Source organism: Chelonoidis abingdonii, chromosome 3 (assembly GCF_003597395.2).
Source record: "Chelonoidis abingdonii isolate Lonesome George chromosome 3, CheloAbing_2.0, whole genome shotgun sequence".
Lineage (NCBI taxonomy): Eukaryota > Metazoa > Chordata > Testudines > Testudinidae > Chelonoidis > Chelonoidis abingdonii.
The window spans coordinates 145,738,494-145,751,575 of NC_133771.1; the positions used below are offsets into that span (position 1 = coordinate 145,738,494).

General features: G+C 42.9%; 1 protein-coding gene across 9 annotated transcripts in view; it reads right to left on the minus strand.

Annotated features, from left to right (window-relative positions):
* Positions 1-13,082, minus strand: part of CEP170 (centrosomal protein 170) — a 220,860-nt gene that overhangs the window by 135,724 nt on the left and 72,054 nt on the right. For 8 of the 9 annotated variants that reach the window (XM_075064198.1, XM_075064194.1, XM_075064196.1 and 5 more), the window contains exons 4-6: positions 5,436-5,517; positions 2,340-2,395; positions 1,312-1,474 (exon numbers count right to left, since the gene is read on the minus strand). In XM_075064198.1, the coding sequence (XP_074920299.1) occupies positions 1,312-1,474; positions 2,340-2,395; positions 5,436-5,517 (301 nt within the window). Of the gene's footprint in view, positions 1-1,311; positions 1,475-2,339; positions 2,396-5,435; positions 5,518-7,174; positions 7,230-13,082 lie in introns of those variants that run through there. The other variant, XM_075064199.1, reaches the window with a different exon arrangement.

Here is a 13,082-nt window from a genome sequence, read left to right on the forward strand (position 1 = left end):
AACCACGGGCTGGGCCCCTATTGACTCTGTCACTGCTCTGCCCTGCCCAAAGGGCCAGAGCCTAGTGCACTGTGTTTGGTGCCCGCCTGCGTCCAAGGCAGGGCCCCACTGACTTTGCCGTGTCCCAGCCCACTCCACAGGAACTGAACGCCCAGCCAGTGGACCGCGGACCCGAGGGACAGGACCCGGTGAGAACAGGACGAGGCCGGTGTGGCTCCCCTCCTCCACAGGGAGGGTTGAGCCCCGGCTTCCCTCGTCACACGCCCCTTTAGCCCAATGGTTAGGGCACTTGCTTGGCAGGTGGGAAAACCAGGCTTGAATTCCCACTCTAGAATAGGTATCTGAATTAAGATCTTCTCCTCCCAGGTGAGCATCCTAACCTCCAAACTATAGGCTATTCGAGGGTGAGTTACTCTCAATCTCTTCTGTTGAATATGTTCCATTTTGTATAAATACTTAAATATTCATAGGAGCAGACATTTGAACTCAAGTCTCTCCCCTAGCAGATGAGTGCCCTATCCATTAGGCTACACAGTATTCTGCTCTCAATGGATCATAATGAAGCTGTTTCAACTTTGCAAAAATATTCATGGATGGAAGGGGGGGGCGGGAGAGAGAGAAAAAAACAAACAACTGTACAGCCTGTTGATTAAGACACTCACCTGGGAGATAGGAGATGTGGATTCAAATCCATCTTTTGAATCAGACAGAGAGAAGATTTGAATCCATATCTCCTACCTCTCAGGTGGGTGTACGTTCTCTGGGACAAAGACTGTCCTTTTCTTCTGTGCTTGCACTGTGCCGAGCACAATGGTGTCCTGGTCCATTATCAGGGTCCTTAAGCGCTATAGTAATACAAATAATATTAATATAACCAGAAAAAATAATAAATTATACTATAACCTACTAACACAAAAATATTACAGAAAAATACAACGAGGTAGAACTATCAAGAACGGAAGAGTACTAAAAAATATTACCGGTTAACTGAAAAGTCTCATTAGTGAATAAATTCAACAAAGTGCCACTCTACCATGGCTAAGGTTCACAAAAGTTTGCACTGGGTGTGATGGCTGAGTGCAGGGGAAGAGCTGGAAATTCGGGAAACTCAGAGCAAAAAACTTACTCAAGTTTTTATATTCATGTCTGGATGCTGTGATAAAGAAAGCTAGAAATTCTGAGGGTTATTATTAAACCTTTTTTAAAAATCTCTTCTGCAACGTTTCTACAGTTATCTGTTGAAATAGCTGAGGAAAGAAAAAACCTGACTTCTCTAATTATACATTGTATTGCTACAAAAATTGATCTCACCCATAGATTTTTCTTCAGACTTCAATGCTTCTGTAGCTTTGTGATGCACTTCACCTGTGGCATCTGGTACCTTTGGCTCTGTACCTGTGGAGCTGACCGGCTTTGATCCTTCTGCCTCTAAGGATTTTTGGGATAACTGGAGTTGACTTGTAAATTTTTCATGCTAAACAACATTTAAGAAAAAAAGAAAAAAGTCTCAACTAAAATAAACTGCATTAACTATAGTTATACATATAAAGAGAAGGGCAGAATACATAAATAAAGGTGTGACAGATGTGAAATTTGGGAAGCATGAGGACTTCAAAAGACTATTGTATCGAAATATGCCAGAGAGGCATGGACTTCTGCTATAATAGATGTTCAGTGCCTTTTCAGTGTCCTGGCTTGGTGAGTTGGTTTCCTGGGGGATTGGGTGATTAATACAAAATCCCCAGTGCCAGTTACGCAAAAACTCAGCCTTTGAAGCTTTGCTCCCTGAGAAGAGCATTGACAGTGTTACCTGTTACAGTTGGCCAGAGATCAAGTGCCCAAATTCTATAAAGAAACAGCTAAACTGTCCCAAGGTGTTCTTACTCTTGATCTCCTACCAGAGCCAAATGCTGGAGGTGGAGTGACTTCTAGTAAGCTTTTAGCATAAGTGTAGATCTGCCTGATGATGTGGCTGGTTTTTTTTTTTTCTGTTTAATTTTAATGTTTTGTCTTTGATGCTTATGACTCAAGAGTAAATGTACTTTGCTTTGTGAATGCTGGTTGATAACTGGTCTGCACTGTTGTAGTCTAGCACCTGGAGAAAGAGTGAACCACTGCTAGACCCAAGTCAGATCTGCTGGAGAACTCAGTGTGGTGCAGAGGGATTGCATGCCTAAAACCGGGTCTGGAGAGAGACATGGGTCTCCATGTGAGAAAGGTGACTGTTAAAAAACCTGAAACCTTAAGTGGTTACCCTTGAGAAAGCAAAGAGGTCGGGAGGGGAGGCCAAAGGTACAGTTAACCCTTAGACAGTGACAATAGTGATTGCACGTTATTACCTTAAGGGCTTCTTCAGGGACCCTCATTTCACCTCTGACTACAGTAAAAAGATTAGTATGTATGAAATGATAAGGAAAACAACCTGAAAAGTTTCACAGCTCCAAAAAAAAAATTTACACTACAGACAGAAAGTCTTACTTTAAGATATACCACAGCAAAAAATTGAGATTTTCTCTTTAAAATGGAATAAATGTAACTTAATAGGATGAAAATACTAAACAATGTAAGAATATTAGAAATGTGATACATTCTTACTTTGCTTACTTACAAAAACTCTCACAAAACCCGACAATCTCATCCAGCTTCTAAAAGATCTAGAAGATACTATAATGTAGTCTCATATTAAGACCACAGTTTTCAAAAAAATATATTACAGTTATGACTAACATATTATGAAGTACATTTGTCAAAATAAACACATTGTGATTCATTACCTGTAATAAATACAGTACAATATGTACAATAGCTACAGTATGTACCTTGTAAATACAGTAGTATAAAAATGACTAGTCCTTGCTGTGAAGAGTTTACAAATTAGGCATACAACAAGGAATGACAGCAAAGAAAGGTTTGGGAGGATGATGATTGACCACGAGAGATCATGAGATACACTTATGTATCAGTGTATGTGACCAACGGTTATGTCACCATCTTACTCTTTTTTTTCCATTTAATATACTAACATTTAGCTCAGTGTCTAGAATTGGAAAATTTATCTGTGCTTAATTGAAAGTTCTCTTTTTTTCCAAGTAGTGAAGTCCACAGAGTACCTTAGTCTTCTTGGAGGGTGGGGCTAAAACAAGAGAGTCAGTCGCTCTTTGTCTGCAAGGTAACGTCTTAGCCCCCTGAAGTTAGCTCCAGTTATGACATCTTCCACAGGCAGAATAATGTAATTGTACTTTCTTAAATTACATATTGCGTTAACTATATTTTGAAGAAAAGCACAATTTATACTAGTGCAGAGCATGGGCAACGTCCCCTAATGAAACAAACCCAAAATCTTTGGATGTAAACTTCCATCTCTATTCTGGATTATCTATTTGTTTGCAGTACAGACCAGATCTGTGGAACTTATTACTCAAAAAATGGGCATTTCTGATAGGCACACAAGTTTTTATATTCTTCTTCATGCTCAAGTCCACAGATCCATTACAACCGGATTTTCACAGGACTGCGCCTCCAGGGTAGGACGCAGACTCATCCTTTAAACATGGACATTAAAATGTGGTATTTATTTACGCTTCTTCTTCATCTGGCCACTACGGTGTGAAGACGACTTTTTCCAAAAGTGAAATTGACTAAAGACTGGATCACCAATATGCTGAATTTACAGATGGCCATGCAGCTGCACAGCAGATCTCAATACAGGTGACTTGAGTACTCAGATTGTCAGTGCTCCTAATTACTGGATTTTGATGCTTAACAGAAGGAGGAGCATTTCTTGAATTTACTTTGGGAATGAATGAATGAATTGTGAAGACTATCTGTTTGAATTAAAAATACAATATAGGGTTTCACTGGAGAAACATGCAGATTACAAAACTAATCTGATTGGAGACAGCAGCTATCCAGAAGTCTACTTTAATAGATAGGAAGTGAGATGATAGCTCCTGGAGGAGTTCAATCTGGGTAGTGCAGTAAGGAGCTGAATGAGAGGTTCCAAGGTCATGCGCTGACTTTGTGAGGCTGGAATATGGGCTGTTGCCCTAAGGAATCATTTAATGTTGGAATTTACACAAAACTTCTTTTTCTTGAACAGGCTATTAACATTAATGTATAGAGGTATAGTATAATGTAATGTATAGAGATTTCACCTTTTTGCTGGGACATTCATACGTCCACATTAAGGCCCTCCTCGAGGAACTCAAGGCTATGTTTCAGTTCATTAACACTGAATTTGCATCAGCCAAGATAATAAGTCTTCTGTGTTAACTTCTGTTTCAGGTCCATGAGAATGATGATAATCATTTAATTGAAGTGTCCAATATGAAGCTGTCTGGTCCTGGACGAAGGAATGATTTTTCCAGCAGCAAACCTCCTCTGTGAGACAGAGACACTGGAAGGTCCTTTGCTAGATTAAGCAAACCTGACAGCCATCACCTTTTTAGCTAGGAAGACAAAGGGTAACATGGCTGCTCTATTCTTCCTATCCTTTTGTATGGTTCCAGGGAGCACTGGAAAAGCTGAGAAGGCATGTAACAGATTCTTGCAAAGCTGGGTAATGTGATTATTTACCACCTCACATACTGGGTTCTGAAACATGGAGATGCCAAAGGATGTTATCGCTATTTCATTATACAAACTGGAAAACCACCAGCCCACCAAACTGACTTACAATGAGGATATTATTTCACATTCCTTAATCTCACTTTTACCGTATGCAAGTCTTCTTGTTCATCTCCCTCTTGATGGGCAACACACAGAGACAAGAAATTTTGTTCCACTCAGTGTAAGAGAAGTTGATTTTTCTCTCTGGAGTTGGGCTGATTACGAAAACCTCACCAGAGACATTGACTGTAACAACCAGCAAAATTAATTCCGTATTTCTCTTTGAATTAGAGTTTAAAGCATTTATATGAAATATTGTGCCATTTACAAGGTATTTATCAGCATTCACAAAGTAACCAGAATTATCTTCCTCAATGTGCACGTATAGCTGTTTACTACGGATTCTTCACTTTCTCTGTGTTACTGCTTCTGTTCACTAACATTTCACTGAAATGCAGAGTATTATTAAGATGAGCATGGTACTTCCAGCAGCACAGCTAATATCTGATACTAGTGGGAACTTGTAACATTCAGCAACAGTTTAGCTGTCTAAAGTTCTTACTTTAGCCTTTGTTTTTCAGAGAACGTTCCTAAGTCCATTCTTGATTTGCCACTGGGCATAATATTTCTAAAACTACAGGTTCTCGACAATTTATATTTTCTTAATGGGCAAAGGAATATAGGCTGCAGATTACTTCTAATAAATACTAAAGAAATATGAAAAGCATGCAAATCAGATCACTTTATGATCAGTTAAACTAAGAAAAGCTAATATACTTTTACAAGAAAAATGCCTTGCAAATAGTTGTACATTTTTATAACAAGGATATCATAGCCAAATCTCAATTTATCTTCAAGCTTCAGAGTAATGTATGTCTGTTCAGGAATCCTCACATCATTGACAAATGTCTACAAAATAAAAAGAGAAAATAGATATTGTTATATTTTAAAATGTAATTAAGCTTCCAGTACCAACCTAATCTTGCATAAGAAGTTGCAGCACTACATAATCAATATTACTGGTTAATGATGCATGATCCTATTGGTGAATTAAACAATTGTGTAGAGCTATTACACGCCTAACAAAGTATTTCAAGAAGGAAGTGAAATATTAGAATCAGCAAATCACGGTGATATAATCAGACAAACCTTGTAAAGCTTATTACCATTTTAATCTTAGTAGTATGTACTGGAATTGTTCATTACTACAATAAGCTGTTCCCTCAAATAGTTTTTTTTCCTGGTAGCCTTGTTTATCCAATCCCTAGAGATGTTCAGTTGTGCAGTTATTTTAAGAATATTAACTGACTTTTGTGAAAAAATTAAATGAGGACTGGACATGAAATGGCTTGGAGTAAGAAGTATTGCATTGCTGTGGCACTGCTTGTCTAGTTCTGCAAAGACTAAACTTTAATCTCAGAAAGAAAGGCTTTCAGTGCCAGGAGAATTGTTTAGTTGATTATAGCCATATGAAATCTAATTTCTTCTGGTGTCCAGAGGCCTTATATTCAAAGATGGCTTAGGTGACCACTATATTCTAAACTGGAGGCATCTATAATTACATGATTTTGTAATGGGATGGCACAACTTAAATGGATGTAAGTATCTTGGAGGCTGGGAGCCCCCACCTCCCAAAAAAAACACCCACAAAATTCTTGAACTATTAATGTACGCCAGGAATTTGAATCTTCAAATATTTGTTTTGTCCACTTAAACATAATTTTGAATGAAACTTGCACTTTTCCTGAGAATACAGAAATGAAACTCCTTCCCCAAAATGTAACCAATGTAAAAATTCTCAAGAATTTCAGTTGTGGGTTTTAAACTAACATGTAAGTTCTGGCTGCCAGAATTAAGCAAAGAAGCCATTTCTCTGTCTGTCTCGGTTTTCATAAGGTTGCATGTCAGCATGGTACTTGAGTGTCTTTCATGAGAAATGAACACAAAATGTTTTTGCCAGTCTTGGTGGCAAAAAAAAAGGTTACCTACCTTTCATAACTGGTGTTCTTTGAGATGTGTTGCTCATGTCCATTCCATGTTAAGCGTGCGTGCACTGCATACAATGCTGCTGGAGATTTTTCCCCTAGAAGTATCCATAGGATCGGCTCTGGCATCCTCTGGAGTGCTGTGCTCATGCGCCGGTATATAAGGCACCGCCAATCCTGCACGCTCTCAGTTCCTTCTTGCCATCAACTCCAACAGTGGGGCAGGAAGGTAGGTCATGGAATAGACATGTGCAATACATCTTGAACAACAGTTAAAAAAGGTAGGTAACCATTTTTTCTTCTTTGAGTGCTTGTTCTTGCTGATTCCATATTAGGTGACTCTCAAGCAGTATCCCTGGAGTGGGCTCAATGTTCACAGTCTTGCGGCTTGCAACATTGTTCTACCAGAGTTTACATCATCCTCAGTTTGCTGGGTAATGGCATAATGCAATGCAAAGGTGTGGACTGAAGACCAGGTCACGGCTCTGCAGATGTCCTGTATCAGTACTTTCACAAGGAAGGCTGTTGACAAAGCTTGAGCTCTGTTGGAAAGGGTGTCACAATAGCTGGCAGTGACACACCTTCTTGCTCACAGCAGAACCTGATGCAGGTGGTTATCCATGAGGAGATCCTCTGGAAGGAAACCAGCCTGCCTTTCATCTTGTCTGCTACTGCAAAAGGGCTTGGTCCTCTTGAGGTAGAAGGCCAATGCCCATCTGGCATTCAGGGTATGTAGCCTGCATTCCTTGCTGGATTTATGAGGCTATGGGAAGAATACTGGCAGGAATATATCCTGATTATTGTGGAACTGCAACACCACTTTCAGCAAGAAGGCAGAGTGGGGCTGCAGTTGGACCTTGTCTTTGTATAGAATACCATATAAGGTTGTTTGGAAGCAAGTGCTGTAACTTCAGAGACTCTGCGGGCCAAAGTGATTACGACCAGGAAGGAAAACTTCCATAAGAGAAGAAGCAATGAACATGAGGCTAATGGCTCAAAGGGGACCCTATGAGCTTTGGAAGCACCAGGTTCAGAACCCAAGGTGGGATAGGGTCATGAACTTGAGGATGAGTCGCTCCAGGTCATTCAGAAACCTGAGTGTCATATCATGGGCAAAAACTGATCTGCCTTGAACAGGTGGGTAGAAAGCCAATATGGCAGGCAATGCAGGCAGCTGGGGGGAGGGGAGGAAGGAGAAATCATGGCATGCCTCTCGGACATTTCCACCAAAGTTGGATGGGAGAAACGTCTCAATACCGCAGGGAACCCCCATGGATTCCAGCATCGCCAATGGACTAGCCATTGACTCAGGGGCCACAGGCCCATGGGTGGAACAGTGCCCATATCCGGCTGGTATGCCGGTGGGTGGTGCCTCTTTTGCAGGGGCGCGGTCTCAGAATCCATTGAGGATTCCTTGTAGGAAGATTATGGGAGCACACCAAGGCACACGTCTAGTGGCTATGATAGGCTGCTGGAGAGTGATGCTCCAGAGACTGGCTATGGGAGATCCGTGATCAGTGCCAGGAGTCCAAGGATCATCATCGAGACTCTGGCGAACATAGTCTCTGTTCAGGAGATCGGTGCCACTCCGGGGACCAGTACCAGGAGGGAGAGCAATATCTGGGTTCCAGCAACTGACATCTAGAGTCAGAAGCATGGTGCTGGGGCTCAAGTGATCGGCTCCTGGGGGACAGTGACCATTGCTGGCCAGCTGGGGAATGCTATCGTGAGGTTCAAGACATACTTGGATATGGTGCAATGCCATGTAGGGGAACACTGTGAGGACACTAAAGCAGGTTTGCCCCGTGAGACAACTATCTTAGCTGGCTCGGTAACCACCTGCCGATTATGGGTTGTAGGCAGGACCGGCAAAGCCTGTCCCCTAAGATGTGGTACATCTTTGAGTACGGGGCGGGTCCTGGACTGGGCTGGCGGGGTTGCACACCTCTGCAGGACAGAGAGGCCTGATGTGGGTCACAACTCTCTTTCTAAGTCTTTTGTATTCCCCGCAGGCACTAGGGAGTGCCCTATCTTGGTGCACTTCTTTTATATATTCCTTGGTGCAGGGGATGTTGAATGGTGCCGAGGAGGACACAGAGCAGGAAGAGCACTGAGATGGACATGTTCAGTGCCGAGTCTGGCCAACTTGGATTGGACATCGATCTCAGCGCAGCTTCCATCAGGACAGCTTTTAACTCTGATGTCCCTTTCCTTTTGGGTTTGCAGGCAGAAGCCCCTGCAAATCGTGCACTTACCATGAACGTGGGCTTCCCCAAAACAGTTAAAGCAGCTGGAGTGAGGGTTGCTGACCAGCCTGGGCTTAGCACACACCGCACATGGTTTGAAGCCTGGGGCATGCCCCAGACCGGGAACAAGGTCATGAAGGGGACTAACTAATAGCGAGAAACTATAAAATACTTAACTGTAACGACAACTACTAACAACTGTTTACAACAGGAATCAGAAGAAATCATTAGAGGTTTGCTGAAGCAAAAGCATTGTTCCAGCAACTGTTATGGGCTGTAAGACGGTACTGAGACGGTGTAGGGGCATGAGTCAGCACTCCAGAGGGTGCCAGAGCCAACTCTATAGATACTACTAGGGAAAAAAATCTCTGGCAGAGGTGCACATGGCATGCCTACGCCTAACATGGAATTGAGATGATCAAGCACTCTAAGAAGAACTTCATCTATGGAGTAATTATAAAAGTAAAGCAAAAACAAAAAAGTACTTCTTTTAAAGAGAAAAGGAGAAGGAGGAGAAGTGGTAATAACTACACTAAAACTGACAGGTAAGGCACTATCTACTAAGCGAAAAGGAGAAGCAGGCTCTGCTGCAGATTCTGTCCCTGACCAAAGGCAGTAGATAAGGAACTGTGGGGTGGTCAGACTGCACAGTGCTATTTATACACGTCCCACTCACGGTGTGTGTGGAGGGAGGTAAGCATGTGCAGTCTGTCAGGCACTGCTGATGAAAATCTTCGATCCCAGGGGCAAGGGGCACTGCCGCACCTACAGGTGAGCACTCATCAGAACATCACTGGAAGAAGAACCTGCACTCTTATTGAAAATTTTTAAGCACAGATACTCTCCACAATCAAATGTACACAACTGAGCTATAAAACACCTTTACCATGAATACAGCCACTACTGACACGCATTTTGGAAATATCTGCATAGCAGCAGACAGTTCAATAGGCAAGACTGTAAACTGATAATGGATGCTGTTTACTAGAAATCACAGGAATGTGGCTTTGATGGACAGCCAAATGAAAAGCCGAGGGTAATATACCAGCAAAAGAATCCAGGAGGGGATTATGGAGGCTAGAGTGACCATGAGAATCCTTGTTTGCTTTAGCTATTCAAATGTCACTGGTTTGGATGGGTTGGAGATATGGTTAAGGCCTTTGGGATAAGGAAGTAACATGAATAGAAACATTGCTCTCAGTGGAGAGGGGGAGCCTTCTCTATAGATCCCAAACGGAGGAGACACTGGACCTGCTGGAGGAGAACAACCTTGTGAGAGTGCTTGTTGAAGAGGGACAGGGAAGGCAGGTGGGAGAGATGGAAATAAACTGCAGTGTTTATCCCTGTTCCAGAGTACTAAGAATCCATCAATCTGTGATCATATGGACCCAAGCACATGGAAGTGGAATAGAATAACCTATTGAGAAAAAAACAGGGGAGAGAGAAACTGGTCTGCAATGATCTAGTACTCTGTCTTCTACAAGAGAATCAAACAGGCTGCTTGGGATTTCCAGACTGTGTTGAAAAATGCATCATGGAAGAAAACTGAGGAGGTGGCGTTATCCTGTATACTCCCCACCCCCCTGCCCCCGAAGTGGTGAGGCTGCATAGATGAGAAGAGCAGGTATCTTTGGAGACACTGAGGGTGGAACTGTTTTCTTTTAAGGAAAGGACTGTAAATTCCCAATGATTTCACATGGCCCTCAAATCTTTGAAACTGAGGAGCTTTTCATCGGTCTTCTGAGAGACGAGGGAAGGATCTTCACAGAGGAGATCCTGGATAATCTGCTGGACCTGATGCAGGAGACCTGATGATTGAAGCCATGAACACCTCTGCTTAGTTACTGCAGATGCCATGGCTCTGTCTACCAAATCTGCCCAATCTAAAACAGCTATCAAAGGTCCTAGACACTAGTTTCGCACATTCCAAGATGGACTGGAATTTCTGCCAGGCATTCGCTGGCAACCTGAGAATCCCATTGAACCCATTGTCAGAGGGAGAAGTCCTCTTTGGCCAGTAAGTCTTGTTGTTAAGAGATACAAAACTGTAGGGCAGCTATGGCCAACTACTGAAAAGTCTAGTCTCTTCGTGCTTTTGTCCTTTAAGATAAAAGACCATCCCTGACATGCTCTTTCATTCACTGCTGAAACAACTAAGGAATGGGACAAAGCGTGTAAAAATGTTCTTAGCCCTGCAAAGGGACATGGTACCTTCTTAGTCTTCTTAGTAGTTGGACGCAGAGGATGGCATTTGCCACAAATATTTTGTAGGTTCGACAATGCCCTCATTTATAGGTAGATCCACTTGAAAAAATCCTACCAAACGCAGTATGTCCACCAACCTATGGAAACTCTCCTGAACCACTTAAACCTGAATGCCAAGAGAGGTAGCTATTTTTGTTAGTAACTCCTGGTAGGCCCTGAGGTGCTGTAGTTGTCCTGGACAGGAGAACAATCCTCAGCACCACAGCCTTAACAGGTGAGGATGAGACATACAGAGAAAGATGAGTATGAGCCCCTTGTACTGAGGTGGATTGAGATTCCAAATTCTGAGGCTCAAATTGAGGTTCCTGCTTGGTACTGGCACCATCAACATCATTTGTTTCCTCCTGGGAACCAGCCCAATGTCTGTTGGGGATCTAAATAAAGAATCAGGATATCTGGTGATGGGAGGCAAGCCCAATTGGTTCCAGTAAGGCAGTTGGGTAAGGCACAGGACCCAGCCTCAACCACTCCAAAGATCTGAATCTCTGATCTGATCTCAGGAAATCTGATGGGTACCAGGAGTGGAATCTTCATTATGAAGGTGAGTGTTATCTTCTATTGCAGATATGAGGGTCATCAAAACCAACCTCAGACTCTGAGGAGGACCCTAAAACTCCTGACCATGGAGGAGCTGCACCAGTTGATGTCGAGGTCAGGTGGCATCTCTCTGAAAATGTTTGTAACAGGGACAGCATGCTGGGTTTACCTTGTCTTGTACTGGACAAGGAAGTGCTGGATAGTCTGAAGACGTAGCGGCATATGGTACCAAGGGCTGACTTTCTCTTAAAAGTAGGTCTGTAGACACAGCCTAAGCAGAAACCAGTACCAGCTGGTGTCTCTCCAGTACCACTGGAGAATCTCACACTGAGATGCAGAGCTGGTCCTGTGTTGCTGTGTCCCCTCTGGCATCTTCGGTACCAAGATATTTTCTTGATGCTGCTACTGTTGCATCAAAGAGTTTGACAATGCAGTGGGAGTTGGTCCAATGGCTCAGGTACTACTGCCAACAACTCCTGATGAGAAGAATTGAGTGGTCTTTCCAGGTAACATTTTACCTCCTCAGTGTTTATTAGTGGATGGTACTGGGGAGCTGGACCTTCCAAAGGAGCTTGGCTCCTTCGAGGAATGCCATTCCAATGCATTGCTTCTTTCTTGGCACTGGAAAAGGGGTTCATTGATGACTTTCTGGTGCAATGTCTGGAGAGGCACTCCTATCCAAGCAGAAAGTATATGGTACCTGCTCTGAGTGGGAAGGTGCAGAAGATGGATGCAGAGCAGCTTCCAGGAGGAAGTGACGCAGTCTCACCCTTCAGAGGATTGAAAAAAAGGACAAAAAAGGATTGAAGACATGGCACTCAAATTTGACTCTCAAGGAGGCACTTTAGGCATCTAGAATGAGGATCACTCATTGGCACAGACTTTTTGCAGTAAGCACAAGGTGTAACTCCCAGAGACCAAAGTGTATCGTAGTAGCGGATAACAGTACCCCTTGTATAGTGGGGATTCAACAGCCAAAATTGTAACAAAACATAAAGAAAATATATCCTAATTTACACAAACGAGTAATGCAGGGATGGCCAAACTTACTGACCCTCTAAGTCGCATATTACAATCTTCAGAAGTTCAAGAGCCTGGGCTTGGGGCTTCAACCCTGTGGTGGAGTGGTAGGGCTAGGGCTTCTGAAATGTGGGGTTGTGGTGTCTCGGGGCTCCAGCCCCCTTGGGGCACACCTGCCTATGCTCGAGGTTTCAATCTCTCTCTTGCTGATGCCCTAAAACCCCTACTCCCAAGGTTTGGCCACCCCTGGCATAATGAGTAGAATCAGAGAAGATTAAGGTTGGAAGAGACTAGTCCAACCCCCTTGTCATAAACAGATAGTAAAAGTTAATAGAACAGAAGTACTTAATATCTCTTTTGACTGTAAAGGGTTAACAAGTTCAGTAAGCCTGGTTGTCACCTGATCAGAGGACCAATCAGG